Below are 15,205 nucleotides of genomic sequence, written 5' to 3'. Positions count from 1 at the left end.
TGTGTTGTGCTGTCTGTCTGCTACAGAGGAGGAGGGTGTGTTGTGCTGTCTGTCTGCTACAGAGGAGGAGGGTGTGTTGTCTGTCTGTCTGCTACAGAGGAGGAGGGTGTGTTGTGCTGTCTGTCTGCTACAGAGGAGGAGGGTGTGTTGTGCTGTCTGTCTGCTACAGAGGAGGAGGGTGTGTTGTCTGTCTGTCTGCTACAGAGGAGGAGGGTGTGTTGTGCTGTCTGTCTGCTACAGAGGAGGAGGGTGTGTTGTCTGTCTGTCTGCTACAGAGGAGGAGGGTGTGTTGTCTGTCTGTCTGCTACAGAGGAGGAGGGTGTGTTGTCTGTCTGCTACAGAGGAGGAGGGTGTGTTGTGCTGTCTGTCTGCTACAGAGGAGGAGGGTGTGTTGTCTGTCTGTCTGCTACAGAGGAGGAGGGTGTGTTGTCTGTCTGCTACAGAGGAGGAGGGTGTGTTGTGCTGTCTGTCTGCTACAGAGGAGGAGGGTGTGTTGTGCTGTCTGTCTGCTACAGAGGAGGAGGGTGTGTTGTGTTGTCTGTCTGCTACAGAGGAGGAGGGTGTGTTGTGTTGTCTGTCTGCTACAGAGGAGGAGGGTGTGTTGTCTGTCTGTCTGCTACAGAGGAGGAGGGTGTGTTGTCTGTCTGTCTGCTACAGAGGAGGAGGGTGTGTTGTGCTGTCTGTCTGCTACAGAGGAGGAGGGTGTGTTGTCTGTCTGTCTGCTACAGAGGAGGAGGGTGTGTTGTGCTGTCTGTCTGCTACAGAGGAGGAGGGTGTGTTGTGCTGTCTGTCTGCTACAGAGGAGGAGGGTGTGTTGTGCCCAGTCTGTCTGCTACAGAGGAGGAGGGTGTGTTGTGCTGTCTGTCTGCTACAGAGGAGGAGGGTGTGTTGTGCTGTCTGTCTGCTACAGAGGAGGAGGGTGTGTTGTGCTGTCTGTCTGCTACAGAGGAGGAGGGTGTGTTGTCTGTCTGCTACAGAGGAGGAGGGTGTGTTGTGTTGTCTGTCTGCTACAGAGGAGGAGGGTGTGTTGTCTGTCTGCTACAGAGGAGGAGGGTGTGTTGTGTTGTCTGTCTGCTACAGAGGAGGAGGGTGTGTTGTCTGTCTGTCTGCTACAGAGGAGGAGGGTGTGTTGTGCTGTCTGTCTGCTACAGAGGAGGAGGGTGTGTTGTCTGTCTGTCTGCTACAGAGGAGGAGGGTGTGTTGTGCTGTCTGTCTGCTACAGAGGAGGAGGGTGTGTTGTGTTGTCTGTCTGCTACAGAGGAGGAGGGTGTGTTGTCTGTCTGTCTGCTACAGAGGAGGAGGGTGTGTTGTGCTGTCTGTCTGCTACAGAGGAGGAGGGTGTGTTGTGCTGTCTGTCTGCTACAGAGGAGGAGGGTGTGTTGTGCTGTCTGTCTGCTACAGAGGAGGAGGGTGTGTTGTCTGTCTGTCTGCTACAGAGGAGGAGGGTGTGTTGTGCTGTCTGTCTGCTACAGAGGAGGAGGGTGTGTTGTCTGTCTGTCTGCTACAGAGGAGGAGGGTGTGTTGTCTGTCTGTCTGCTACAGAGGAGGAGGGTGTGTTGTCTGTCTGTCTGCTACAGAGGAGGAGGGTGTGTTGTCTGTCTGCTACAGAGGAGGAGGGTGTGTTGTGCTGTCTGTCTGCTACAGAGGAGGAGGGTGTGTTGTCTGTCTGTCTGCTACAGAGGAGGAGGGTGTGTTGTCTGTCTGTCTGCTACAGAGGAGGAGGGTGTGTTGTCTGTCTGTCTGCTACAGAGGAGGAGGGTGTGTTGTCTGTCTGTCTGCTACAGAGGAGGAGGGTGTGTTGTCTGTCTGTCTGCTACAGAGGAGGAGGGTGTGTTGTCTGTCTGTCTGCTACAGAGGAGGAGGGTGTGTTGTCTGTCTGTCTGCTACAGAGGAGGAGGGTGTGTTGTCTGTCTGTCTGCTACAGAGGAGGAGGGTGTGTTGTCTGTCTGCTACAGAGGAGGAGGGTGTGTTGTCTGTCTGCTACAGAGGAGGAGGGTGTGTTGTCTGTCTGCTACAGAGGAGGAGGGTGTGTTGTCTGTCTGTCTGCTACAGAGGAGGAGGGTGTGTTGTGCTGTCTGTCTGCTACAGAGGAGGAGGGTGTGTTGTGCTGTCTGTCTGCTACAGAGGAGGAGGGTGTGTTGTGCTGTCTGTCTGCTACAGAGGAGGAGGGTGTGTTGTCTGTCTGTCTGCTACAGAGGAGGAGGGTGTGTTGTGCCCAGTCTGTCTGCTACAGAGGAGGAGGGTGTGTTGTGCTGTCTGTCTGCTACAGAGGAGGAGGGTGTGTTGTGCTGTCTGTCTGCTACAGAGGAGGAGGGTGTGTTGTCTGTCTGCTACAGAGGAGGAGGGTGTGTTGTGTTGTCTGTCTGCTACAGAGGCGGAGGGTGTGTTGTCTGTCTGTCTGCTACAGAGGAGGAGGGTGTGTTGTGTTGTCTGTCTGCTACAGAGGAGGAGGGTGTGTTGTCTGTCTGTCTGCTACAGAGGAGGAGGGTGTGTTGTGCTGTCTGTCTGCTACAGAGGAGGAGGGTGTGTTGTGCTGTCTGTCTGCTACAGAGGAGGAGGGTGTGTTGTCTGTCTGTCTGCTACAGAGGAGGAGGGTGTGTTGTGCTGTCTGTCTGCTACAGAGGAGGAGGGTGTGTTGTCTGTCTGTCTGCTACAGAGGAGGAGGGTGTGTTGTCTGTCTGTCTGCTACAGAGGAGGAGGGTGTGTTGTCTGTCTGTCTGCTACAGAGGAGGAGGGTGTGTTGTGCTGTCTGTCTGCTACAGAGGAGGAGGGTGTGTTGTCTGTCTGTCTGCTACAGAGGAGGAGGGTGTGTTGTGCTGTCTGTCTGCTACAGAGGAGGAGGGTGTGTTGTGCTGTCTGTCTGCTACAGAGGAGGAGGGTGTGTTGTGCTGTCTGTCTGCTACAGAGGAGGAGGGTGTGTTGTCTGTCTGTCTGCTACAGAGGAGGAGGGTGTGTTGTGTTGTCTGTCTGCTACAGAGGAGGAGGGTGTGTTGTCTGTCTGTCTGCTACAGAGGAGGAGGGTGTGTTGTCTGTCTGTCTGCTACAGAGGAGGAGGGTGTGTTGTGCTGTCTGTCTGCTACAGAGGAGGAGGGTGTGTTGTCTGTCTGTCTGCTACAGAGGAGGAGGGTGTGTTGTGCTGTCTGTCTGCTACAGAGGAGGAGGGTGTGTTGTGTTGTCTGTCTGCTACAGAGGAGGAGGGTGTGTTGTGCTGTCTGTCTGCTACAGAGGAGGAGGGTGTGTTGTGTTGTCTGTCTGCTACAGAGGAGGAGGGTGTGTTGTCTGTCTGTCTGCTACAGAGGAGGAGGGTGTGTTGTGCTGTCTGTCTGCTACAGAGGAGGAGGGTGTGTTGTCTGTCTGTCTGCTACAGAGGAGGAGGGTGTGTTGTGCTGTCTGTCTGCTACAGAGGAGGAGGGTGTGTTGTGCTGTCTGTCTGCTACAGAGGAGGAGGGTGTGTTGTCTGTCTGTCTGCTACAGAGGAGGAGGGTGTGTTGTGTTGTCTGTCTGCTACAGAGGAGGAGGGTGTGTTGTGCTGTCTGTCTGCTACAGAGGAGGAGGGTGTGTTGTCTGTCTGTCTGCTACAGAGGAGGAGGGTGTGTTGTGTTGTCTGTCTGCTACAGAGGAGGAGGGTGTGTTGTCTGTCTGTCTGCTACAGAGGAGGAGGGTGTGTTGTCTGTCTGTCTGCTACAGAGGAGGAGGGTGTGTTGTGCTGTCTGTCTGCTACAGAGGAGGAGGGTGTGTTGTCTGTCTGTCTGCTACAGAGGAGGAGGGTGTGTTGTCTGTCTGTCTGCTACAGAGGAGGAGGGTGTGTTGTGTTGTCTGTCTGCTACAGAGGAGGAGGGTGTGTTGTCTGTCTGTCTGCTACAGAGGAGGAGGGTGTGTTGTCTGTCTGTCTGCTACAGAGGAGGAGGGTGTGTTGTGCTGTCTGTCTGCTACAGAGGAGGAGGGTGTGTTGTCTGTCTGTCTGCTACAGAGGAGGAGGGTGTGTTGTGCTGTCTGTCTGCTACAGAGGAGGAGGGTGTGTTGTGTTGTCTGTCTGCTACAGAGGAGGAGGGTGTGTTGTCTGTCTGTCTGCTACAGAAGAGGAGGGTGTGTTGTGTTGTCTGTCTGCTACAGAGGAGGAGGGTGTGTTGTCTGTCTGTCTGCTACAGAGGAGGAGGGTGTGTTGTGCTGTCTGTCTGCTACAGAGGAGGAGGGTGTGTTGTGCTGTCTGTCTGCTACAGAGGAGGAGGGTGTGCTGTCTGTCTGTCTGCTACAGAGGAGGAGGGTGTGTTGTCTGTCTGCTACAGAGGAGGAGGGTGTGTTGTCTGTCTGCTACAGAGGAGGAGGGTGTGTTGTCTGTCTGCTACAGAGGAGGAGGGTGTGTTGTGCTGTCTGTCTGCTACAGAGGAGGAGGGTGTGTTGTGCTGTCTGTCTGCTACAGAGGAGGAGGGTGTGTTGTGCTGTCTGTCTGCTACAGAGGAGGAGGGTGTGTTGTGCTGTCTGTCTGCTACAGAGGAGGAGGGTGTGTTGTCTGTCTGTCTGCTACAGAGGAGGAGGGTGTGTTGTGCTGTCTGTCTGCTACAGAGGAGGAGGGTGTGTTGTGCTGTCTGTCTGCTACAGAGGAGGAGGGTGTGTTGTCTGTCTGCTACAGAGGAGGAGGGTGTGTTGTGCTGTCTGTCTGCTACAGAGGAGGAGGGTGTGTTGTGTTGTCTGTCTGCTACAGAGGAGGAGGGTGTGTTGTGCTGTCTGTCTGCTACAGAGGAGGAGGGTGTGTTGTCTGTCTGTCTGCTACAGAGGAGGAGGGTGTGTTGTGTTGTCTGTCTGCTACAGAGGAGGAGGGTGTGTTGTCTGTCTGTCTGCTACAGAGGAGGAGGGTGTGTTGTCTGTCTGTCTGCTACAGAGGAGGAGGGTGTGTTGTGCTGTCTGTCTGCTACAGAGGAGGAGGGTGTGTTGTCTGTCTGTCTGCTACAGAGGAGGAGGGTGTGTTGTCTGTCTGTCTGCTACAGAGGAGGAGGGTGTGTTGTGTTGTCTGTCTGCTACAGAGGAGGAGGGTGTGTTGTCTGTCTGTCTGCTACAGAGGAGGAGGGTGTGTTGTCTGTCTGTCTGCTACAGAGGAGGAGGGTGTGTTGTGCTGTCTGTCTGCTACAGAGGAGGAGGGTGTGTTGTCTGTCTGTCTGCTACAGAGGAGGAGGGTGTGTTGTGCTGTCTGTCTGCTACAGAGGAGGAGGGTGTGTTGTGTTGTCTGTCTGCTACAGAGGAGGAGGGTGTGTTGTCTGTCTGTCTGCTACAGAAGAGGAGGGTGTGTTGTGTTGTCTGTCTGCTACAGAGGAGGAGGGTGTGTTGTCTGTCTGTCTGCTACAGAGGAGGAGGGTGTGTTGTGCTGTCTGTCTGCTACAGAGGAGGAGGGTGTGTTGTGCTGTCTGTCTGCTACAGAGGAGGAGGGTGTGCTGTCTGTCTGTCTGCTACAGAGGAGGAGGGTGTGTTGTCTGTCTGCTACAGAGGAGGAGGGTGTGTTGTCTGTCTGCTACAGAGGAGGAGGGTGTGTTGTCTGTCTGCTACAGAGGAGGAGGGTGTGTTGTGCTGTCTGTCTGCTACAGAGGAGGAGGGTGTGTTGTGCTGTCTGTCTGCTACAGAGGAGGAGGGTGTGTTGTGCTGTCTGTCTGCTACAGAGGAGGAGGGTGTGTTGTGCTGTCTGTCTGCTACAGAGGAGGAGGGTGTGTTGTCTGTCTGTCTGCTACAGAGGAGGAGGGTGTGTTGTGCTGTCTGTCTGCTACAGAGGAGGAGGGTGTGTTGTGCTGTCTGTCTGCTACAGAGGAGGAGGGTGTGTTGTCTGTCTGCTACAGAGGAGGAGGGTGTGTTGTGCTGTCTGTCTGCTACAGAGGAGGAGGGTGTGTTGTCTGTCTGCTACAGAGGAGGAGGGTGTGTTGTCTGTCTGTCTGCTACAGAGGAGGAGGGTGTGTTGTCTTGTCTGTCTGCTACAGAGGAGGAGGGTGTGTTGTCTGTCTGCTACAGAGGAGGAGGGTGTGTTGTGCTGTCTGTCTGCTACAGAGGAGGAGGGTGTGTTGTGCCCTGTCTGTCTGCTACAGAGGAGGAGGGTGTGTTGTGCTGTCTGTCTGCTACAGAGGAGGAGGGTGTGTTGTGCTGTCTGTCTGCTACAGAGGAGGAGGGTGTGTTGTCTGTCTGTCTGCTACAGAGGAGGAGGGTGTGTTGTGCTGTCTGTCTGCTACAGAGGAGGAGGGTGTGTTGTGCTGTCTGTCTGCTACAGAGGAGGAGGGTGTGTTGTCTGTCTGTCTGCTACAGAGGAGGAGGGTGTGTTGTGCCCTGTCTGTCTGCTACAGAGGAGGAGGGTGTGTTGTGCTGTCTGTCTGCTACAGAGGCCACAGAGCCTATGGTTAGAGTGAATCATATGAAATTACCAATGATGAATTTACTTTTGAATTTTCCTTTTTTTAATAGACTCATTTTTAATTTTTTTTATTTTTTAACTGAGAGAGAGAGAGAGGGAGAGAGATGAGAAGCATCAACTCATAGTTGCAGCACCTTAGTTTTTCATTGATTGCTTTCTCATATGTGCCTGGACTAGGGGGCTACAGCAGAGTGAGTGACCCCTTGCTCAAGCCAGCGACCTTGGGCTTCAAGCAACCATGGGGTCATGTCTAGGATCCCACACTCAAGCCATCAACCCCACGCTCAAGCTGGTGAGCCCACCCTCAAGCCAGCAGACTCTGAGGTTTCAAACCTGGGACGTCAGCATCCCAGTCAAACACTATCCACTGTGTCACCATCGGTCAGGCTAGACTTTCTTTTTAAAAGAATTTTAAAGTTTATAGCCAAATTGAATGGAAAATACAGAGTTCCCCTATGTCCCCTGCCCCTACACACTCAGTCTCCCCATTATCAATGGGCTCCACCAGAGTTACAACACTCGTTACAATTGGTGAACCTATGTTGATGCATAATAATCATGCAGAGTCCACAGCTACTCTTGGTGTACATTCTGTGGGCTTGGACAAATGTTAACAACATGATGACATGTACCCATCGCCGTATAGCACCATACAGAGTAGTTTCACTGCCCCTAAAAGTCCTCTGTGTTCTGCCGATTCATCCTGGTCCCTGGCCTCCTCTGATCTCTCTACTGTCTCCATAGTTTTGCCTTGGTCGGTTACTTCTGACCTTTAAAAATGTCCGTCTAATACATCTGGAGAAGATTTTCAGCCACAAGGTTTGGGACTAAGAGTTTTGATTCTGGAACCTTGACTCCAGTTTTCTGCCGGTCGCTGGGCCAGGCCTCCGAGAGGGAAGGAGAGCTGCATGTGAAGGTGTCGGGCTCAGCGCACATCTGCATGGGCTGCTCACGTAGGCTGCCTGGCCAAAGCGTATGCCCAGGCTCCCTGGAAATAGATTGTTTCAGTTTCTAAATCCTGGCCTAGTTATTCTTGGCTAAAATGTAGGCTAGAAGCCAAAAGTTGGAAAGCCCCCTGGAAATGAGGTCGTGGGTCCTCCAGTTCAGGCTTGACCAGGCCTTCTCTTGTCTCTCTGATGTCCAGGTGTGCGAAAAAGAGAAGCTGTTGTCGGAGAGGAATCAGCTGAAAGCATGCATGGGGGAACTGCTGGACAACTTCTCCTGCCTTTCCCAGGAAGTCTGCCGAGACATCCAGAGCCCCGAGCAGATCCAGGCCCTGCATCGGTACTGCCCTGTCCTCAGACCCGTGGGTCTCCCTACAGCCTCCAATATTAACCCTGCACCCTTAGGTGTCGAGCAGAACCTTGCCGCTCCCCAGTGTGCGGTGGGGGAGAGCGTGCCCTGCTGTTTGGAGCAGGGCGCGGCTCCGCCCGGGCCTCCCTGGGCCCCCAGCAACGCCTCAGAGAATTGTACTTCTGCCCGGAGGCTGGAAGGCACTGACCCAGGAACCTTCGCAGAGAGAGGACCTCCTCTTGAACCCAGGAGCCAAACGGTAACCGTGGACTTCTGCCAGGAAATGACTGATAAGTGTACAACTGATGAACAGCCCAGGAAAGATTACACCTAGTGACTCGGCCCGCCCCCAGTTCTCCCACCTCTCCCGCCCGGGTGGCGCTGTTCATCTGTTGTCTGGAAGAACCAAGAAGGAATTTGGTGCACACTACAGCGGTCTTAGCAGCAATACTGTTCCTAAGTATTCCCTCCTCTCTTCACGCAGGAGTGATATATAGTAACCTTCACAATGGTGCTACCCCTTGCCCCGGCAAGGAAAGACAACAGTGGTGACACTGTCTGTCTGTGGGTTAATTTCAATCTTAACAGGGATAGACTATAACACCTCTAGGACCCAACCACGGATTTTTTTCTCAGTGGCCCATGTCACAAACCCTATCTCAGGAATTTCTTCTGAATGTTCAATTTTTTTCATTGAAGACAGCTTCTATACACATCAAAGTTTTATAGCTAGACTGTACATATTATATATAATATATATATATAAAATATATATATCTCCATATGCAAATGTCCTGCATGCCTCAATTTTCTCATCCTAAAACTGGAAACTTCATTTCTCATTTACAGACAGGTTCCAACATTCCTCTTCTTTTGTCTCTGATGCTAGAACTAGTTTAGTAACTGTTAACATGGTCATTTTTCTTGCTTCACAGTTTAACTTCAATTTGTACTTATTTATGGACAGAATTCCGTGTTGGAAGCTTTTTTTCTTCTTCAAGGTATTATTTTAGATGACTTTCTTTAGTTTGGTTGGTTCGGTTCTGGCACCGTCCGTCCGATGGTGTCATTTGAGTATTGTGGGTTTGCTTGTTTCCTGCAGATACTGTAACAGTCATGGTCAACTTTGCCACTTGCACTGAGTTTTGGGTCAAACCTATTTTCTTAAATGAAGTTGTAACTTCAGTATAACTCAAGTATACTGTGTATTCTTTGCTTTTAGTTTAAAAGTAAAAACATTTTAGCTAATTAAAAACCACTCAGGTGATAATGATGTAGGAAAAAAACAATCTTGCCAAATAATGAATTCATCCTAGGATGTGTTGACAATAATCTGCTTGAATATTTTTGTATTTCACCTCCTCCCCACGTTTCCCTAAGCAAAGCTGAAGTGCAGACAGAGAGTTCAGAGTTGATGCCGGATGTTCAGATTCCTGAGTGGGGAGAGAGTTTGGGCATCTCACTCAAAAGTGCATCAAACAGAATCCATGATTTCACACCAGAACTCAGCAGGCATTGGCTCCTAGAAATCAAATTAGAACTGTGTTCTCACCCAGGCAGTAAGTCCCATTCATTTCAACACTTCATCGGGCCTCACCTCCTCCTGGAAGTGTAGCACAGCAGGACCTTCTCTGAAGGACTTGGCTGAGCAGGACTGGCCTCCCAGGAGAGGCACCGGAGGGCGTTCGGACGGCAGCCCGCAGGTCCTGCTCTCAGTGGCTGCCCTGGGTTCATGCAGCTGGCCCAGAGCAGGAGAGAGCAGGGCAGAAGTGAGCCTGAGGTCTGTGCCTGACACAGGCAAAAAGCATTTCTTTCTCTCTTTCTTCTCCAAATGCTTTGAGTTGAATTCTGAGGTTTTTCTGCCCGTCTCTTGCCCCAAGGCAGATTTCATTCTGAGGCTTTAGACACGATATGGTCAGGAGCCCTCCCTGCCGCTGTCCCTGCCCCCACCACACACACCTACCCTCACCTGATCATAATTTTCTTCTCTTGCTGCAAAACTGGTTGGCTTGCACCCCCCCCCCTTCCCCCAGAGAGCAGCTTCCCTTGGTTCTGGGGCATGTGGGCCCCTGGCCACGTTTACAGAAAGGTGTGTGAGATCCGCAGGCAGCACAGAGAGGCTGAGGCAGCTCCCTGCACCCGCCCCGTGGGCCCTCAGCCTGGCCGTGGGGAGAGGACCTAAGGGTTTGATGTGGGGGATGGGGTGGTGGGCTGTGGGGACTTGATGGTGAACTTCGTTTCTTTATTTGTGCCATTGTTTGGACAATATTAAAGCTGCATGTAAAAGGGGGAATTAGTATATGATGTAGGCGAAAAGTGAAATCATAGTAACATATGTTTTAGTATTATTAACTTTTTTCTGTACAAATATTAGCGCTAACGTTTAAATATGTATGAATGCCAGAAATCTGTTGGTTCATGCGGTAGGATTTAAAAAAAAAAAAAAAGCTTTTCTTTTAAACTAGTTCCACCTTTAAAACCTGCCTCTGGGTTTCCGTTCTCTCTCCCGTGTGTGTGTGTCTGTGTGTGGCTGCTTGTCTGAGACAGATTCCAGCGGAGCCCTGGCCTGGAGCTCTCATCCTTATTACGGTTGTTGGAATTTCTTGGCCTAGAAGAGGGGCTCTGTGCTTCACCGTGAGGTGTGCCTCTGTGGGAGGCTGGTGACAGCTGGGATTTAAGCTCAGTGTGAATCACATGATCTGTCGCAGGTCTGCGTTATGGTGGAGTCAGCCAACAATAGTATTTTGTTTCTTCACTCTCTTGTTGCCTTTTCTTTTAAGTGACCTCTTCTTTGAAAAAAAAAAAAGGAATGTTTTCTTCTCGTATCATAACCAGGTCCAAACCAACTTGTTGGCATGATTTACCCTGGTGACAAGTCCTGTGCCACTGGTGGTCCTGACCACATTCCGTCCGCCTCCTCTCCGTGGCCCGGCCTGCACGCCCGCGCGGCGGCCAGTTCCGGGTGGGGAAGGGCGGCTCTCTTTCTCTCCCCCAGCCCAGTCCACACCCTCCTCCTGCCAACCCCCATCTTGCTTTTATTCCTCTCTCCAACCAGACCCCTGCCGTGGGATCTGGGTGAAGAACTGTCTTTCGATTTCTTCGAGGTTTTTTAACAAGTTGTTCCGATTTTGTTCACTATCCACCATGAACAGCAGCTGGTCTTGTGCAATGTGACATGTCTGTGTCTGTTACTGCTCTAAACTGTGTGTGTCAGAATTACTTCTGGGTTAATTCCACGGGAGGACTAGCTGGGGACCAGAATCCAGATTGCCTCCAGTGGAAGTGTAGCAACCAGCCTGCCTCCTCTCCCTGGGGCCCCTGAGGGAAGCCCGTGTCTTTCGTGAAGAGGAAGAGCAAGTGAACCGCAGGGAGTGGCATTTGCACAGCATGGTGACATTTATTGTGTTCTTTCTTATCAAAATAAAGGACCCTCCCAGCATGGACTGTTTAGGAGGACCCCTCCAATAGCCAAGTGCAGTCTCTAAACGTCTAGGATTGGCATGGATGGTGGGGCGGGGACAGTGGAGGGGGCCCTGTGCCTGTGAGCATCCGCCTGAATCTAGTCCTCCCTTTGGATCGACCTTTGTTCTGTGTCTCGAGACGACCTCACTTCATTCAGGGTGGTCAGGCATTGGGCAGGTGAGTGCTTTGCTGTATGTGTTTGTTTCTCTGTGTTATCTGGGGGGTGCCTTGAATAATGGAACTTCATACATACTGATTCTGGAACAAAACAGTTGCAAAAAAAAAACAAAAAAACAAACAAAAAAAAAGCTGGCAAAGTTACTCGGCGCTCCGTCCAGCTTCTTCTCGTCCAGGTTCCCTAACGATGACTCAGGCGTCAGAGGTGATGCTGCAGTAAGATGTTATTTTGTATATTGTACAAGTAATTTATTAACTGTCTTTCTAAAGGTATGCTGCTTTTAAGATGCACTATGATTTTGGATTTAATCCTTGTATGGCTTTCCCAAGGAAGTAAAAAAATTAAGAAATGAAAAGGCTAGCGATTAGTATGCCAACTGCCACTTCTTGAAAAGGAGCACAGGGAGCTAGCTGCCAGGGGACTTGGTGAGAGGCCTGCTCGAAGCCGAGTGGGTGGAGGCAAAACACAGCACTGTCCTCTGGAGGTCTAACTCTCCATTGCTCTTTTGATACTTTGTGATTGCCATTAAAGAAGAAACAAAGGTGTGAAAATTAAAAGCCTTTCAAGAAACCGGCAAGCCCCGGCTGGCCCCTTGAGCTGACGCACCTGTAGCATAGCCCTCTCAGAATGAGGAAAAAAGTCTGCAAAGCTCTTTCAAAACCCCTTTTGGCTACCTAGTTCTCTACATGACACCCCGTTCAAGCTAGGAGCTGCTTCATAAATGACTCCAGACCATTCCACTATTGCTTAGTTTTGGAGGAGTTATGATCTAGAGGGAAGCGAGAACCAAGTTTTGTCCTCATCACTGTAAATAGACTAAAGAACATAGTTTTGTTTTGTTTTTTTAAAGACTAAAGCTGTTCACTGGATTATAAGTTGGTGTTTCTTCCCCAAACTGAGGGTTTTTGTTGTAGGTTCCGTTTTCTGGCAAGTCAGTCCACAGTGCACTGCCCTGTGTGGCGTTGGCGTCCATGTGGGAAGTCTGTGCACATGGAGGCATTGTGTTCAAGCTGTATATTTGTAATATACTGCCTGAGCCATCTTATGACCCAAGCATCAAAGGCTGATGCTGCAGAATAGAGTATATTTGTGTGCAACTAGTGTGTGAAAATAGTATTTGTACATAGGATAGGACCTATTGCGGCAGATTGAGGATAAATCATTCAACCGACGGTGCAAAACATTTCTTGCAAAGAAAAGTTAAGTGTATAGTATTTTCCTACACTCCACCCTGGGAGATAATATTTATATCAAATAACTATCAGTGTATTTTAATTGTAATATGGGAATGATGCTGCCGTTTGTGAAGAAGACCCCCTCGGTTGCAGAGGCCCACTCTCGCAGCTCGGATTCAGCGTCGTGGCGTGGTGTGGTGTGCGCGTTTCTTTCTCAAGCAGTGGAGACACAACTCTTTCATTTTCATTCCAGTTTATTGACCTCAGATAAAACAGTGGCCCTCCTTAGAAGCAGAAGTGCACCAAGACCGTTCATTTCAGGTAGACTCACATTAGTGCCAAATGCTCCCGGGGGGGAGGGGGGTGATCGGACATGTACATCAGGAAAGGGTGAAGAGGCTGGGACAAAAAAGATGTTTCCTATAGATTGATGCTAAGTCTTCTACCAAGACATGTCCAGAGGCAGAAGGGTGACCTCCACTTGAGTCCTAACAAAGCATTTTGCATGTGTGAATGCTAGGGTGCCCGTTCACGCTCTGACATAAAAGACCTGCCACTTCTAGCGAGTGATCAGGAAGGTTCCACATGCATCCGGGAGCTTCCAGTGCTGGTTAGACACCGTGAGCCATTCAAGGCAAGCACCACCTTTGCTTGTGAGGCCGAAAGGGCCCGGGAGAATTTGTTCCAGAACCAGTCTGATGCAAGTGCACCTCTAATATATGCCTTACAAACTCCAGAGGCCATATTCAAAACAGGGTCTTCTCAGTGTATGCAAGGGGCTACAGCCCCTCTTCTCTTCCTCCCCAGGTTGAACAATACGGACAGTTTTCACACATATCTACCTGTAGAACCCTCCGTACCTCTCATAACTGGTCAACGACTGTAACAGGTTACATCAGGTGTTTTTCTACATACTTTTTACACAGATTCTATGCGATTAATGTAACTTAATTCAGCGCATCATTTTATTGTACTAGTTAGGCTTGTCTTATTTTTTTTTTCTAAGTGATTGTGGTTTTTCTTGTGGTTTTTATTGTAAAGATGAAAATGGTTGTTGATGCTTATTCTCTGTAACTAAGAATTTTTACCTTTTGGGGGGAAAAAAAAGCATTGCTATGAACTAATGAACTGAAACTTCATTTACTCATTGTAAATACACTATTGTGCAAAAAATTTTTCACTCAATTGAATTGCTAGTGTTAACTGAATTTTGTCTAGACACCATTTCTGTTGATGAAATAAAGACATATCATTATGCATTGTAAACGGAGTCTCTCTGCCTCTGAGCCTGTGTTACTGACCACAGAGCGGGCAGCCTTAGAAATCTTTTCCCTCAGGGAAGCCAGGTCTCTTTCTCTAGTTTGGACCCTTACCTGCTACCTGATTAATCTGATTAGAAATCTAAAAAATGTGATGTTAATATGATTCCTCAACTCGGAATTTTAAAAATCCCTGGTGCCAGCATGACTGGTGGTGGCGCAGTGGATAGAGCATCAACCCAAACTCAGGGCCACCAGCTTGATCCAGAGGCCGCAGTTCAATCCCCAGTCAAAGTACATATAAGAAGCAATCAATGCACAACTAAATGGATCAATGAGTTGATGTCTCTCTCAAAAAAATAATAATAATAAATCCCTAGTACCTATGAGAGTAGAAAAAAGGCATTAAACCCAATTTCCTGGTTTGAAAATGGTGCTGTAGTCTATGCAAAATGTCACCACTAGGGGGAGCTGGAGGAAGGATAGCGTTTCTTACAGTGGCATATGAATGAATCTACAATGATCTCAAATGAAAAAGCTAAGCCTAGCAGGGTAACTCAGTTGGTTAAAGCAGCATCCCAACACATCAAGGTTACGGGTTTGATCCCCAGTGTACATAAAAAATAATCAACAGTGAATGCACAATAAGTAGAACAGCACATCGATGTTTCTGTTTCTCCCATCCTAACTTTCTCTAATACCAATACATAAACATACTTTAAAAGCTAAATGATGTGGTAGGAGTGTTGGGGAAAGGGTGTAAAGAATGACAAATATAAGGTGATGAAAAATGATTTGACTTTGGGTGATGAGTACACAACATAATTGACTAGTCAAATAATGTAGTGATGTTCACCTGAAACCTATGTACAACTTATTGATTAATGTCACCCTGTTCAATTTAATTTTCTTTTAAAAAATGCTAAATGAAAGTAAACAGGGAAAAGGGCATTAAATCAACACCAAGATTAAGATGAGAGGCAGGACAAGGGGTTTAGAATTGTGGTTATGGAGTAAATACAATTAAAAAATATGTTTGATTGTTTAGTCTTGGATTTTGAGGTCATGAGAAAACAAGCTACTGAGTGGTAGGCAGGCCAGACGACCGTGAGTAACGCTGGACACAGATGGTTTGGCTGAGCGTCAGTGAGGCTGTAAATAATGGGTTCACATGCTGTTCGGAGAGCACACTGCTGCCCAAGTCTGGGCGTCAAGGAGCACGTGGCCACAACCCACCCACCAGATGGGAAAACTGAAATGAAATGTTGCTGAATTACGCTCCCTTAGCAATCTCCAAGGGCACATCACTGAGTCAAGAGGGGTTTCCAGGAAACTTGTAATGGCATTTGCAAATGTTTGCTGTTCTGAAAACATCACAATCATAACATTTTAGACGTAAGGGGTAAAATACAGTCTTTTGCCTGAAGACATGAAGTTATTCAATCCATTCTGA

The 15,205-nt window shown here is 49.3% G+C and overlaps 1 protein-coding gene across 5 annotated transcripts in view; it reads left to right on the top strand.

Annotated features, from left to right (window-relative positions):
• The window catches only part of BACH2 (BTB domain and CNC homolog 2), a 369,568-nt gene extending 355,832 nt beyond the window's left edge, over nt 1–13,736 (top strand). For all 5 annotated transcript variants that reach the window (XM_066254282.1, XM_066254283.1, XM_066254284.1 and 2 more), the window contains one exon: nt 7,530–13,736. In XM_066254282.1, coding sequence (XP_066110379.1) covers nt 7,530–8,012 — 483 coding nt within the window. In that variant the 3' untranslated portion in view covers nt 8,013–13,736. The remainder of the gene's footprint in view (nt 1–7,529) is intronic.
• Nucleotides 13,737–15,205: the final 1,469 nt, after the last annotated feature.

This window comes from Saccopteryx bilineata, chromosome 1 (assembly GCF_036850765.1).
Source record: "Saccopteryx bilineata isolate mSacBil1 chromosome 1, mSacBil1_pri_phased_curated, whole genome shotgun sequence".
Classification (NCBI taxonomy): domain Eukaryota; kingdom Metazoa; phylum Chordata; class Mammalia; order Chiroptera; family Emballonuridae; genus Saccopteryx; species Saccopteryx bilineata.
Note: the sequence above shows the minus strand (reverse complement) of the source record. Positions and strands in the feature narration are given on the sequence as shown.